Source organism: Mixophyes fleayi, chromosome 4 (assembly GCF_038048845.1).
Source record: "Mixophyes fleayi isolate aMixFle1 chromosome 4, aMixFle1.hap1, whole genome shotgun sequence".
Classification (NCBI taxonomy): domain Eukaryota; kingdom Metazoa; phylum Chordata; class Amphibia; order Anura; family Limnodynastidae; genus Mixophyes; species Mixophyes fleayi.
In genome coordinates, this window is record NC_134405.1 from 11,580,028 (window position 1) to 11,594,269 (window position 14,242).

A 14,242-nucleotide genomic window follows, 5' to 3' on the forward strand; every position below is an offset into this window, starting at 1 on the left:
TAAAAAGATCATATAATTGTATAGAATAAACTCTAGCCTTTTCAGTTAGAGACATTCTATATTTACACCTGTGATCGTTATAGTAGGTAACATATCATAATATCTCTATTTAAATAATTGACATTTTAATTTGTAAACATTTTCTACCTCCTAACTTTTTGGATGTCGACAGTTTGATTTGTTTAAATGGTGTACCTGTCAAGGTATTTATTGTTGATATTTTGTCAATGAAGACATTTTGTTCTTGTTGGCATAATTTATGTTGACATTTTAACCAAAATGATTGTAGACATAGGGCTAGATGTACTAAGCTGCGGGTTTGAAAAAGTGGGGATGTTGCCCATAGCAACCAATCAGATTCTAGCTTTCATTTTGTAGAAGGTACTAAGTAAATGAAAGCTAGAATCTGATTGGTTGCTATAGGCAACATCCCCACTTTTTCAAACCCGCAGCTTAGTAAATCTAGCCCATAGTGTTCATGTAGACGTTAGCTTGTCAGCATTTTGAATGTAGACATTATGAATGTAGACATTTCATACCCAATCCATTGGAACAAAATGCTCCATTATCCAACTTCAACAGTGGAGGGACTTAAGAAAGCTGTCTTTTTAATGTTTTATTTAAACTAATGTAACTCCCCCCCAAAAAATGAGCCAAAAGTGATATGCAATTTTGAATGACAATTTTATAATTAAAAACTTTAACAAAAAGCAAAAATGAACAATATTCTAAATTTACTTAGATTATTTATTGTGAAAATGTTATTCTGTGCATCCCCTTGTAAAGTTTGAACAAGGTTTTATGTCAGCTTCATAACCCATAAAATATCCATGCATTGTGAATTGTGTAGTAAGACAGAACATGATTTAATGATTTAATTTAAAACAAAGTGTAAAAATGAACATAAATATAGCTTAGAGTGTTTTTATTAATGAAAAATGGGCAAGAGGAGGGTGAACCCAGATGAAGGTAAATAAATGTATAATCTTCTCCTGGTAAAAACATGTTGGTTTAATAGGCAGTACACTGTAGGACAAGGATGACTTAATGTTGACCAATTTGAAATGACTCAGAATGTTTAACTTCAGACAGTGTCTAGATGTTTTCATATATTGATCTTCATTTTTTAGTTTTACCTTTTGACAAAAAAACCCTCAACAAAATGTGAATTTGCTTACAGAGTCAAGTCTGTACATTTCTGCAAAGTGCATTACTATAGCATTGTGTAAAAAACATGTAGATCCAATGTGCCCAAGTAGTGTAATTCATAAAGGTCATTGCATATTCTGGTAGTGGAACCAGACCTGGAGGTAAATTTATCAAGCTGCGAGTTTCCGGCGGGTTTGAAAAGGGGAGATGTTGCCTATAGCAACCTATCAGATTCTAGCTGTCATTTTGTAGAATGTTCTAAATAAATTATAGCTATAATCTGATTGGTTGCTATAGACAACATCTCCACTTTTCAAACCCGCCGGAAACTCGCAGCTTGATACATTTACCCCCTGATGCCTTCTGCTCAACCTGATGTATAAATGTTGCTTTTTCTACATAAGTCTATAATTTATGGTTGCATAATCTTAAAGAATATAGTTAAACCAAATGAATAACCCTGCCCCACATAAAGCAATGATGGAAAATATCTGTATTTAGGGCAGTCTTAATTTGTGACAATAAACTATTTTAACCACACTAATATTTTGTATTTTTCTCATCCACATATTTTTTGATTGTAAAATATATACTTTATTTGCATTAGGTATATATAAAAGCAGGCATAAGAACATTACATTCAAGTGCTCTAAAGTGCAGAGCAGCCAAAACACAATACAGCATGATACATAAACCAGTCATACTATATAGCACAATACAAGACATACGGCATACGATATGACATTGTACAGTGTACATCATGTACTGCACTATTCATTCATCACTTAAACAAAACAACATTTTCAACAAAGATCACGCAGTATGGTGGTGAAGGAGAAGGAGGGTAAGGGAGGGGTAACACAGGACTGAAGCTGTATTGAAAGACATACACATATAGGGGAGAAGGGGAGAAAGAGTGGTGTGTTTAATTCTCTTCCTCAAGACTGTGAATCAGTCTGTGACCGTCCTGGACCAACATCTTCTCCCTTTTCAACTTAATGCAGCTCCTTGCAAGCCAAAAGCATCCTTAATACTGTTCATAAGGTGCCAGCCCTCCTGGATTGCCCCATAAGTATGACTGCCGGGATAGTCCATAAAGTACTAATAGGTTGCTCAAGGCACACATTGTCTGAGTACATGTTCCAGGGTATCCAACAGTGCTTGTGCAAAGGGAAGCCACGAAAGAGGTACATAGATGTTTCCCCCTTCACAAGGTACCAGGGTCTGCACACATTCTAAGAGAGCATGAAGGCCCTGAGGGCCAGACCCCCCCTCCAGATAGTCGTTTATGCCATGTCCTTTTGTCTGTTAGTGAGCCTCTAGGTGGCACATTCTCCCATACAGTCTCAGATGTCCCATACAGTTCCAGAGCACTGGAAGAGACACTATTGTGTCCTTAGCCAATGGTATTGTAATGAGAGTACAGTATACTTATAGCCAATAATATGCACAATTTAAAGGAAAAAAAAATGCGTATTGCTTAAAAAGTCGCAGAACATTTTTAGTGAGAAATACATAGACAATCTATATATAGATAATAAGATCCTAATAATCATGCCGTACTACTGTGTTTAATGACTTTTAATGACTTTTTAATGACTTTAAAAACATTTGCATTTAAAATTTAAATTTAACTGAAATATTGAATTGAAATAAATTTAAACTTATTCCAACATCAAGACCTCCACATCTTAAAAGTGATCTAAGTCCATTAAGATCTTATCCTGGTATTGATACCTTTACTAGATTGGTGAAGCATGATACAATCAGTATTATCAGTTTCTCTCTATTGTGGAATTGACTGCACTTCAATAGTCACAATCTGTCAAAAGAATAATGTATTTAAAGCTAATACTAACTTCCTCAAAAATAAAACAATGATGGCCACCTCCTGAGTATATGGTTGCATTGATTTTATCATGCTATTATTTCAAATTTGAGTAATATTTATTTTTAAATATGTTCACAGAGATAAGCAAAAACATTTGTAGGGTAATTGGTGGAAATTCACACCTCTCCCTCATATCTGTTTTGGTACTTCCAGCATTGAGGGTTAGATTTGAGTCATATTGTGATATCAAAGTGATTTACTATTACAACTGTCCCAATATTGGTAGAATAGGGCAGTTTGTTGGACTCCAAAAGAGAAGTGGACTTTTGGAATCTGAGAGTGTCTTAATAAAATGAGAGATTGGTTGATTATGTTGTGATTGTCTAAAGTAGATCTTGGGTGTGGTTGTGCAGATAATGGGTGTGGCTTGGCTTACTCTGGTTTTAAAATCACTTTGTGATGATCGTGGGAATACATATGGTTCCCATCATTGGAGCTCTCAGTATATGTTGGTGCAGGTTTAGGACCAGGACCACAGTCTAATAGCTCATTTAGATGAGAATTTTTCAAAATTGTCTCTTGCTGCATTATGATGGGACAATTAAAATGCTGACGGCAGATGAATATTTGATATCTATACTAATATGTGTGTGTTATTCACACAGGCAGCGTTGATATTATTAAAGTAATTCTATCATTTTCAAATAAGCATTGCCCAAGCGATTGTATTGTGTTTCTAACACACAAAGTGATTTATTTTAGCAGATGTAAAAAGTCAACAATTCAATACATTATTATATTATGATACAGTACAGTACAGTCAATACCAAAAGATAAATACATACCGCTGATATCGCATGCGCTCGCAGCGCACCCATGGGACCCAGTGGACAGTAGATCGGTTAGAATACTGCAGTCAGTGAAGACTGACGACTGGGTGCGCAGCTATGATAATGTATACACAGTCAGTGTTACAGAGAACAATGCAAATGACATGGCTTGCTTCTATAGGTCCAGACATCAGATGGGTCCAGGCTAAACAGGTCATAGGCTGATTCAATCTAAGGAATCCAAAGGTGGGGGTCGTCTCTCCAGGGGATGAGCTCCTTTCTTCCCGCCAATGCTCCAGTTACAATTAGCATTTCATAGCCAGCATCATACAAAGGTTTATTCCCTAACATCAATAACTAGAGTATGCAATATGCTATCTCTTCGGCGATGGAACCGGACAGCTGCTGATGAATAGGGTTTTAATATGATACTAGGCATGATACCTTTCCTATAACCTGAACCTTGAATATCACTGAAGTGTACATATAATCATAATATATATAGACTAACAATAAACCAAATACTATCTGCTCATAAATTACAGTGTAACGGAACCAATATGAATATGAATTATATAAATAACTAAATGTTGTAATGTGAGTGTGTGCGTGTGTTTTACCATGTGATCGCACCATGCCACGTGTTACGTATCTGTACGGATCTGTGTTACGTGGCGTACGGATCGCAATCGCACGCCAAAACAATATTAACCAATATACTTTCGTTCATCCAATTATACGACTTCGACAATATACATAACCATAGATAGGGTGTATTATTGTGATAAGCTTTGATTATGGCATCTAGCAGCTAGTATGATTTTGTTTCTGAATATAAACATTATAAATGTTTTAATAAAGTGCACATCTAGTACAACATAATAGCCAAATGCTAGCCTTTAAAATTAGTTTTGGCGTTAGCGCATTTCATTAATTATAAAGGGTGACTGGGACAAGTTTACAATATCACTTTCAGCTCTGCAGAATATGAATATTATTAGCATTTTCTTACAAAACATTTTATCACACATAACCTCATAGCTCCTCTTTTGCAGAATATTTTTGTTACTTGTATTACTAATATGCACTCTATTAGGTTACTGATGCTCTAGAACAGTCATTCCCAACTCCAGTCCTCATGGACCCCTAACAGTGCATGTTTTTCATATCTCTTTGCTGGAGCACAGGTGTATTCATTACTAACTGACACATTTTGAAAGATCCACAGGTGGTACGTGGAAAACCAGCACTGTTAGGGGTCCCTGAAGACTGGAGTTGGGAAAACAGTGTTCTAGAAGATTGCAAAATGTTACCCTGTTCCAGATAACGTTTGATGTGTATCGACATACAGTATATCACTGCATATTGTACTACATCTGCCTGTACATGTAGCAAATTGGATGTTAGACCAAACTGGACCTAAACTGCTGCACATGTGGGAAAGAGCAAAGGCAGTTTTGATCAACATCTCATCATGATCTATTAATTGAAGTGGAAAACATATTCAATGAAAGCAGTATGTCTTTATATGTTGTCATCAGGCAACCACACCTATGGAATAGATATAAATGGATTGCTGCGTTACAATATTTTCATGGCAGCTCATGTGGACTAGTGAACTTTATGTCTAACTCAATGACATTTCTGCACGGCTTCCACAATGACCCTTTTCACCTCTTGGTTCCTTAGACTGTATATAAGTGGATTCAACATTGGAATCACTACTGTGTAGAAGACAGAGACCACCTTGTCTCGTTTCTCAAATGCACTGTTAGAAGAACGTAAGTAAATAAAAAAAACTGTCCCATAGAAGATGGAAACACACATGAGATGTGAAGAACACGTACTGAATGCTTTCTGCCTGCCCTCAGCAGATTTGATCCGTAAAATGGAAGAAACAATTAGAGTGTATGAGATCAGGATTGTCATCATAGAACCAATACCACACAAGCATGTGAAGAAAACAGTTAACTTGTCACATGGGAGAGTAGAGCAGGACAATGTGAGCAATGGAGGGATGTCACAATAGAAGTGGTCTATAACATTTGATCCACAAAATTGTAGACTGAATACACAGCTGGTCTGCACGGATGACTGTAAGAAGCCAAAAAATGAAGCAAGGAGTACCAGACACAGACATTTTTTCTTTGTCATTATTGAGACATAAGAGAGAGGATGGCAGATAGCAATGTATCGATCATATGACATGTTTGAGAGTATAAGAGCCTCAATAACTACTAGGGCAGCAAAGAAGAAGAACTGTAAAGCACAACCATTAAATGAAATGGATTTTATCTTGGACAAAATATCAAAAAGCATCTTAGGTGTTATCACTGAGGAGTAGCAGAGGTCCACCATGGAAAGGTAACTCAGGAAATAGTACATTGGAGTGTGGAGTTTGGTGGTCTTACTGACAACAGACATCAAACCAACATTGCCAACTATAGTCACCATGTAAACAAGCAAGAAGAATATGAAGAGGAATGGGACAAGTTTTTCATTGTCTGTAAGTCCAGAAAATACAAACACTCTAACTTGTGTCGTATTATCCATTGTCCATCATTCGTTGGTTTCTTTCTCTCTATTGGTAAAATAAAAAAATACATCTCTAGTTTACAAGTCTAAAGCAAACAAAAAAAATGCAATGTAGCACATAAAGAAAGGAAAACACTTCACTTACATGAAACACCATGACCTGTCTAGGGAGGATTTTCTCTAGGTCATGGTATGTGCTCAGAGGAGTGAAAAGACTGACCCAAAAATCAACTATCAGTATAGTTCTAAGTTAATTGTTATTAATAATAAAAACATAGTAGACAAATATAAAAGATAGCCAATTAAGAGATGCCATTAATCTCAGCAATACCCTTGTAGAAAAAAAATCTCCTGATTAACTTTGAAGACCTTCTCCTTGAGCCTTTGCAACCTTGTGGGCAGAAAGAGGAAAGGTCCCTACAGAAACTATATGCAAAGTAGCCACATAGATCAACATGTATAAGTTAACTAATTACAGGCTCCACACACAAGCAATTGAGTTTAAACCAGGATTTGCTTTGCAGACCAATAGGTACAAATTAATTATAATGCAATAAATTCAGCTTTTTTCTGTAAAATATCAGTACATTGATCATCTCTATTTAGCATAAACAAAAAAATAATTATTCATATAGCCTCAGGTTTTGGCAAACACACACTTGACTCCCAAGGATGAGACATGATGACAGTCCAGACACATCCTCTGTCCATTATGTGGCTCCTTTCTTGCTCTGTCTTGATCTGCTCACAATACTTCTGAGTCTTCACCAATTACAAATAATTGTGTAGTATAAAATGAATATGATTAGGATACACTGGAAACATTTTTAAATATGAATGCACTGCTAGTTTTCATTCCTAAAGCTATGATGCTTTTTGGTTTATGCCTCGTAAATCTGTTACAGGAAATTTCATTAACCCATCCTGTCACAGAAACATTAAAATCAATATATAGCCTTAGTATTAGCCTTCACACCATAAATCCAAAATAATCTCATAATCATTTTGCCTCCTCCTTCAAAACATTAGTAAGATATGGGCTTTCGTATGTTGCTGAATTCTAAAACCACTAAAATACCGTATACAAAAATTTTGTCCGGCGTTGTCTATGGTCTTTTTCTTCTACTTGGTCTTCTGGCTCCTCATTTTGCACCCTACAATCCTCACAAAATGCTGCTGTATTTGTCATCTATTCTTTCTCTTGTTCTGTGTCTGCTTCTGGTCACACTATTGCTCCCCTCCCCCCATTAATTCCAGGATAAGAAACTAAGTTATTTTGCTCACATAATGCCTTCTTTAGTGCTCATAGAGCTGCCTACTCTCTGCACTTTTCACTGACGCTACTGTATCACATCCGACTCTAAAATGCTCTCCCACTAAAAATGTGCCAGTCAAGTTCTGTCACTTATTTAAGGCTAAACTGAAAACTCAGCACTCAGAAGATTAAACCTGCAGAACTTAAAAGGAACAATTTGGTAACCAAAATCATCATCAACTTGTTAATAATAACTGCCTTGTATTTGCTGCTTAAAGTTTAAAGTAAATAAAAAACACCTACAGTGAAGCAAAGCACATTTTACGTGTTTCAGTTGGACTTATGTCCAATTCTCAGTGCAGTATGATATGCCATACATGATGAAAAATGGGGAGGCTACAGTAAAACTCAAAGTTTATTTTGCCTGAACTAACCAAAAACTATTGTAGGCAATGCAATTTCCCTTCTCCTGAAACTTGTTCGCATGTGTAGATAAAATATATATTTTTTCTAATTATTCTCCTTCATGTAATTTCATGTAACTATATCACACACAACACATCATCTCCATTGGTAGAATGTAGATGTTGAACTGTATCAAAGACCTATTAAGAGGACAAGATAAAATGCGCTCCCCTGCTTGTATTGTGTAATTCAAAGAACAGTTGATAACGCCCCAATATTCTCAGTGCAATGATTCTGTTTCAAAATCAGAGTAATTGACAAATTAGGTAGAACATTGATATGTGAGGCATTGTACCATCAATGAGGAGAACTGAAGTTCCATCACTATACAGGTGAGAAGGTAATTTGCTATGAAATTGTAAGCTGCTGTTAGAAATAGGAGACACAAAACACCTAATAAATCAAGCGAGTGTTACAGCGAATGGCTACTGACATAAACTTTTAGAACAGATGGTAAGTGTCACAAAACTTACCTACTACACACTCCTGTGCGCTGATCTCCTCTGCTTCTGTGTAGAGGTCAGCACTTCCTGGTCTGGGTGGTCACATGATCATGACTGGGATCTGGTATATTCAAATCTGCAGAGTATATAAAGAGTATATAAAGCTCACTCTGACACTGCAGCAGTGTCAGATCAATAGGTTCCATGCCGGTATGACTACCTGTTATACTGCAGAAGCTGAGCATTAGTGTGCTTCTCCCTTGGATTGCTTGTATCAATCCTTGCTTGATTTTGACTCTCTCCTGGATCCTGATATTGTACTGCACTATTACCTGTGTACCAGTTCTCGGCTTCTTATTGGAATTTCTTTCTGCATACTGTTTTTGTACCTCACTCCCACCAGTGTACCAGTCCTCGGCCAGCTGACCTGCTTTCAGATCTTCTTTCCTCTTTTCCGCTGTGTTACGCCTAGTGGCTGATCACAGGGCCGCCAACTGCGTTTTCCCACCTGCAAAGCCCTTCCTAACTTGTGATAGTTCTTGGTGAAGACCATGGAACCCATTACACTGCACCTCTGTTTGGCCAGCAATAAACCAGTCTAACACGTATATCCATCACAACAGGGCTCTCTTCCTGATCCAATTGTTGCAGTACGAGGTCTTCACCTATAGCAGTTACATTTCCCATAGAGTTAGTCGCACCCACAGGTACTCGGATGCACCAGGACTTAACTCTAACGTAGTCAAAGTTTATGTGAGGTCACAGTAGCACAGATGTAGAAGGCAGATAATCAGAAGATGACCGAGAAATACCAGGAGCAGGCGAAAAGTTGTCGGTCAAAAGCAAGCAGATTAGTTTGGGACAGGCCAAATGATCGGGGCTGGTAGCAAGCAAGGAAAATCAAAGACACAAATCAAAAGGTCAGGGGCAATCAGAATTTGAAGAAGGGTCCAGAAACAAGTTAGGGGTCACGTCAGGAATTAAGCAGATTTTGGGCAGAGTATCCACAGGAAACAGGAGCTGGTCAGCTAATGTGTGGCACAACGCTATAACCAGCAGGGAGGCTAGGCCTTAAATACTGCCTTAAATACTGAAAGGGGTCAAATCAGGGAGCAGAACACAGCTTACATAAATCCGTCTCTGGAGGATGTTAATTAATCAGATCTCACTCCGCATGCTCACTCGGCTGTGAAACTACTTGCCGGCACACATCGGCAATGAGAAGAGCGTCCTGGTTGCCCTGGTAATGGCCGGGAGGCTGAGTAGTATTATTAATACATGGTTTACACACATTCTATACAGTACACATATTTAACTGGTTCTCCTCTAAATGCTTTTTTTAAAAATAAATTTTTGCTAAAATATATATTAAAATAATTTCCCTGGGTACAGTGCATAAAAGAATTGGATTAAGGTTCAATATTTTGAAATGATTTTATATAATGGATTTAATTCTTCTAATCTTGGTGCTATTCAGATGTAAAGTTTAGATGTTATGTGACAAGCATTGTGACTAACAATATCATTCACTGTTGAGTTTATAGAATTTAAAAAGCCATCATTATAATGTTTATCCTCAAATCTTTTAATTAGGAAGCTTGCTTGGGCGCTATATTCCTGAAGTACTATTTCTCTTATCTGGTATATTCCACAGTTTTGTACCTTTGTGGCTGCTTTCAGTGGGTATATAAATATTTGCATCAACAAGTTTGAAATGATTACTATTTATAGTTTTATTTTGAGATATCCACTTTATTTCCATATAATAAATACATTATCAATATATCTTACTTATCAATTTATAAAATGCAGCTTTTGTCAACTAGAGCCAGAATGTAAGGTCACGCAATAATAAATGTAATATAATATCAAACAAGGTTTTATTTTGCCTTTCACAACACCCACCAGTGAATTTTTTTTGTGATTATTAGTAAAAATAATGGTGGTCTTTGTGTATATATAGAATATAGCAAGCTAAATGATTATTGCAATTATCATCATCATCATCATTTATTTATATAGCGCCACTAATTCCCTAATATAGACACACACACAGACAGCGAGGGAGACAGACAGATGACGAGGGAGAGTCTAGCATCAATTTTTGATAGCAGACAATTATCTACCAGTATGTTTTTTGGAGTGTGGGAGGAAACCGGATCACCTGGAGGAAACCCACGCAAACACAGGGAGAACATACAAACTAAGCAACTGCCCAATTAATAACAAATACCCTCTTTACTTCATTTCTGATTTGTTTAACCAGTTGTGAGGACCAAAACTATGTAAAAAAACATGACCTTAGGAGGACCAAAGCTTATTTTGGATCATGCAAGGGATGAATACAAGATGACCTTCAACACCAAGGTAGCCACTGCAAATATCTAGTCATATCCTATAGCCTTTTTAATGTCTCATTATCAGCATCATCATCATCTTATTTTATTTATAAGGGGCCACAGAATCTGCAGCAGTGCACAAGCAACAAAAAATAAAAACAATGCAAAATACAAGTAGGGGACAAGAGAACCAATAGAATCAGTCAAAAATCAATACAAGAGACAGTAGCGAAAACCCATACATAAGAAGACACAACTAGAGCAAAAGAAACATTAAAAAGAGGATGAGGAGAAAAAAGGTAGAGAACACCAAACTTGTGAGAATTAACATTCAAGAAAAGTAGACAAGTAAGTAGAGAAGATATGATTGAAGGGAAGCGAGAGAAAGAGGTAGGTGGAGTGTGAGGAGGGTCTTCTTTAGCATTGGGTAGGGTAGCAAATAGGGATAATAGGGGTGAATGGAAAGCAGTGGAAGGGGCAAGTGGAGCATGAGGAGGATATTGTGATAGGATGGATCAGGGTAGGCAAGTATAAAAGATGAATTTTGAGGAAGCACTTTAAAGATTCAAGGTTGGGACCCAAGTCTGGTCAGGTGGGTTAGAGTGTTTCAGTCCGGGCAAAGTCCTGAAAGCTGGAGTTTGAGATGGTGACACGAGCGGAGGAGAGGTGAAGATAGAACACAGTGGGCATGTAGAGGAGTATATCTTGACAAGGTCAGAGATGTAGAAAGGGTTGAGAAATTAAAGAGAATTAAAGACTTTAGAGGTCAGAGCCAGTAATGGTCAGGTCAGAGCCAGTAATGTGAATTTGTTATGAAGGGAATAGGGAGCCAATGGAAGTCTTTGCAGAAAGACACAGTGGAAGAAGAATGACAGAAGACTAAAATTAGCTGTGACACCTCATTAAGGACAAATTTAAGGGGGAGCAGAGAATTGTCAGGCAGGCCAGAGAGGAGAAGATTGCAATAATCAGAGAGTGGATGATGGTCTTGGTGGCATCCAGACAGAGGAAAGGGTTAATCTTGGTAATGCTGTGAAAGGGGAGGCGACAGTTTAAAAGTCTTGCCCACATTCCAGGTGTATGTAAATACAGTTTTTAGGAACAAGGTTATTTAATAGTAATATATAAGTACAATATATTATTATTTTCCTTATCTTTGTAATGCCACTGAACAACTGAATGAATAGTTTTATCTAGGTTTAGAGATAAATATTTAATATGAGAATTTAGAAAAATGTGTTTTAGAGGCTGTTGATATTCACACCTGTGTTATTTCATTTAGATACTGATTAAAATTTAATTTTAGTGGTTGAAACCACTCAGACTGGTGCTGGAACAGTTGTTTCTTAAAATTCAGCTATGTCATCCCCACAGCTTGTTTTGCAGAAATTTGTCTCCCAAAGAGAAAGGTTATGACATAAATAGTTGGGAGCACTTAGCGGTTAAGTGAGCATTTGAGGTGTAGCAGCACTGGTTATGGGGAGCTATTCTCAGTTTAATTTGGACTTACCTATAGATCTGGAACTAAGAACCTCAGCACAAGTGATCTCTCTTGCAATTTCCTGCATGAACACGAAAACTCCCCAAAAACCTTTTCTTATTCTGCCAAAGACCTGAAAGTTGCAACCCGTAGCTCAACCTTATCTCCTCAAATCGAACAAGGGTTGATGGGTGATCTTACGAATAAACCTCTTAGATTGAGGTATGTTCCAGCTTTTCATGAGATAAATCTGTTTTTTTCTATGGGAATTACATAACTTAAAATTGTCTGAACATTCAGATCTATATTTCCACTTTGGTCACTCTATATAGTGTCAGAATCGCAGTACTTTACTGGGTAAAATACCTTTTCAAAGCTTTGTAAGTTCAGCAAAAGTTCAACTTACCTGACAATCAACAGGCAACAGGGTAGTTTGAGAGTCAAAATTACATTTTGAAAAATAAGAATATAAGATTGCTGAAATGTGTGCATAAAATGTGTTGTAACGGCCTGAAAAGGGAGAGAAAAAAAAGATGTCTTATAACATTTTTATTAAATGGATTCAGAAAACAACATATTTATTGAGGAAGTATCACAGAAACGGATCAGAACTTTATACACAAATCCAATAATATTATTATTTATTTATAGAGTGCCACAGATATCGTAGCATCTGACAATCGTACAAATAAAGATAATATACAACTAATACAGTGAGCAAAATCACAAATACAGCAAAACAGCAACAGCTAAGAAATGTAGCAAAATACATGACAAAGACATGACAGTAAACAAACAATAGAGAGAGAGGACCCTACCCATGAGAGCTTCCATTATAAAGGGATAAAAGCATATTTTATGTTTGTTAATAAATATATTACTATATTTTATACATTGAATAGAAACAATAAGTTCATCAGAAGATGAAAAAAATGATTATGATATAATAAAATGGATGTATTAATTCATATTGATAGCATATAAATCCTAGAGATTATATCATATACATAACAGAGACTGGGATTTAAACATCATTGTATATCAATGATGTTTAAATCTCAGGAATTAAATGTCCAATATCTAGATTTGGAACTAAAGGATTTAGGTACTAATGGTCCCATATGTAGATTATGTGTAGGGAGGACCATGTTAATTGGGGTTTGTGGGAATAATGATCAGTATCTCTTATACCAAGCACACCTGTATAAATGACTACATTCTTGGATATGCAAACAAGGCTTATAACTTCTTACATAGCAGAATCTTCGCTCTCTTCCATAGTTCCTATACTCAACATCCATTAATAGCTGTATTATTACTCTGCATGCAGCAGTTTAGTCTTTTGTTATAATATGACCCACCCACTCCCTTATCTATTAAGATTGCCCACTGATGAACCCTCATAAGTTCTGTACTTTTTAGTGGGACAGGGGTCCAAAACTTCCAGAAGCGGTTTGAAAGGCGATATATACAGTGCATTATGTGCATCTAATTGCATCCTGTGCAGCTCTTTCCTCTTCCCCCACCCCTCTTCCCTTCCTGTTTTCCATCCTGCCTTTACTTTCACGTCTCACTTTCCTCTTGTTGTCCAGTTTTGCTATATTATACCCTCTGGAATATATGTACCCAGTGAACCACGTTATCCTTGTATTTCACCTTTTCTAACACTACTTGCATTATGTCACCCCCATATTACCATCACCTCTTCTCACTCACTAGTGCTATGTAATGTTATTTGAATTGTGTCTACCCTGTTTATACTACTGTTCTGTAAGGAGCTGGGAATTGTGTGATGCCCAGTAAATAAGTAAATAATTTATTAATAATAATAATAATAATAATAATAATAAAAAATAACCGTCTTTCCTATTATGTCACCAATTTTCATAAATGTTCGGTAAAGTCTCATGATTGT

The 14,242-nt window shown here is 36.6% G+C and overlaps 1 protein-coding gene across 1 annotated transcript; it reads right to left on the reverse strand.

Annotated features, from left to right (window-relative positions):
• Positions 1-5,442: 5,442 nt before the first annotated feature.
• LOC142149682 (olfactory receptor 5B12-like) lies at positions 5,443-6,363 on the reverse strand. The gene has a single exon (XM_075204996.1). The coding sequence runs from the start codon at positions 6,361-6,363 to the stop codon at positions 5,443-5,445; it is 921 nt and encodes a 306-aa protein (XP_075061097.1).
• Positions 6,364-14,242: the final 7,879 nt, after the last annotated feature.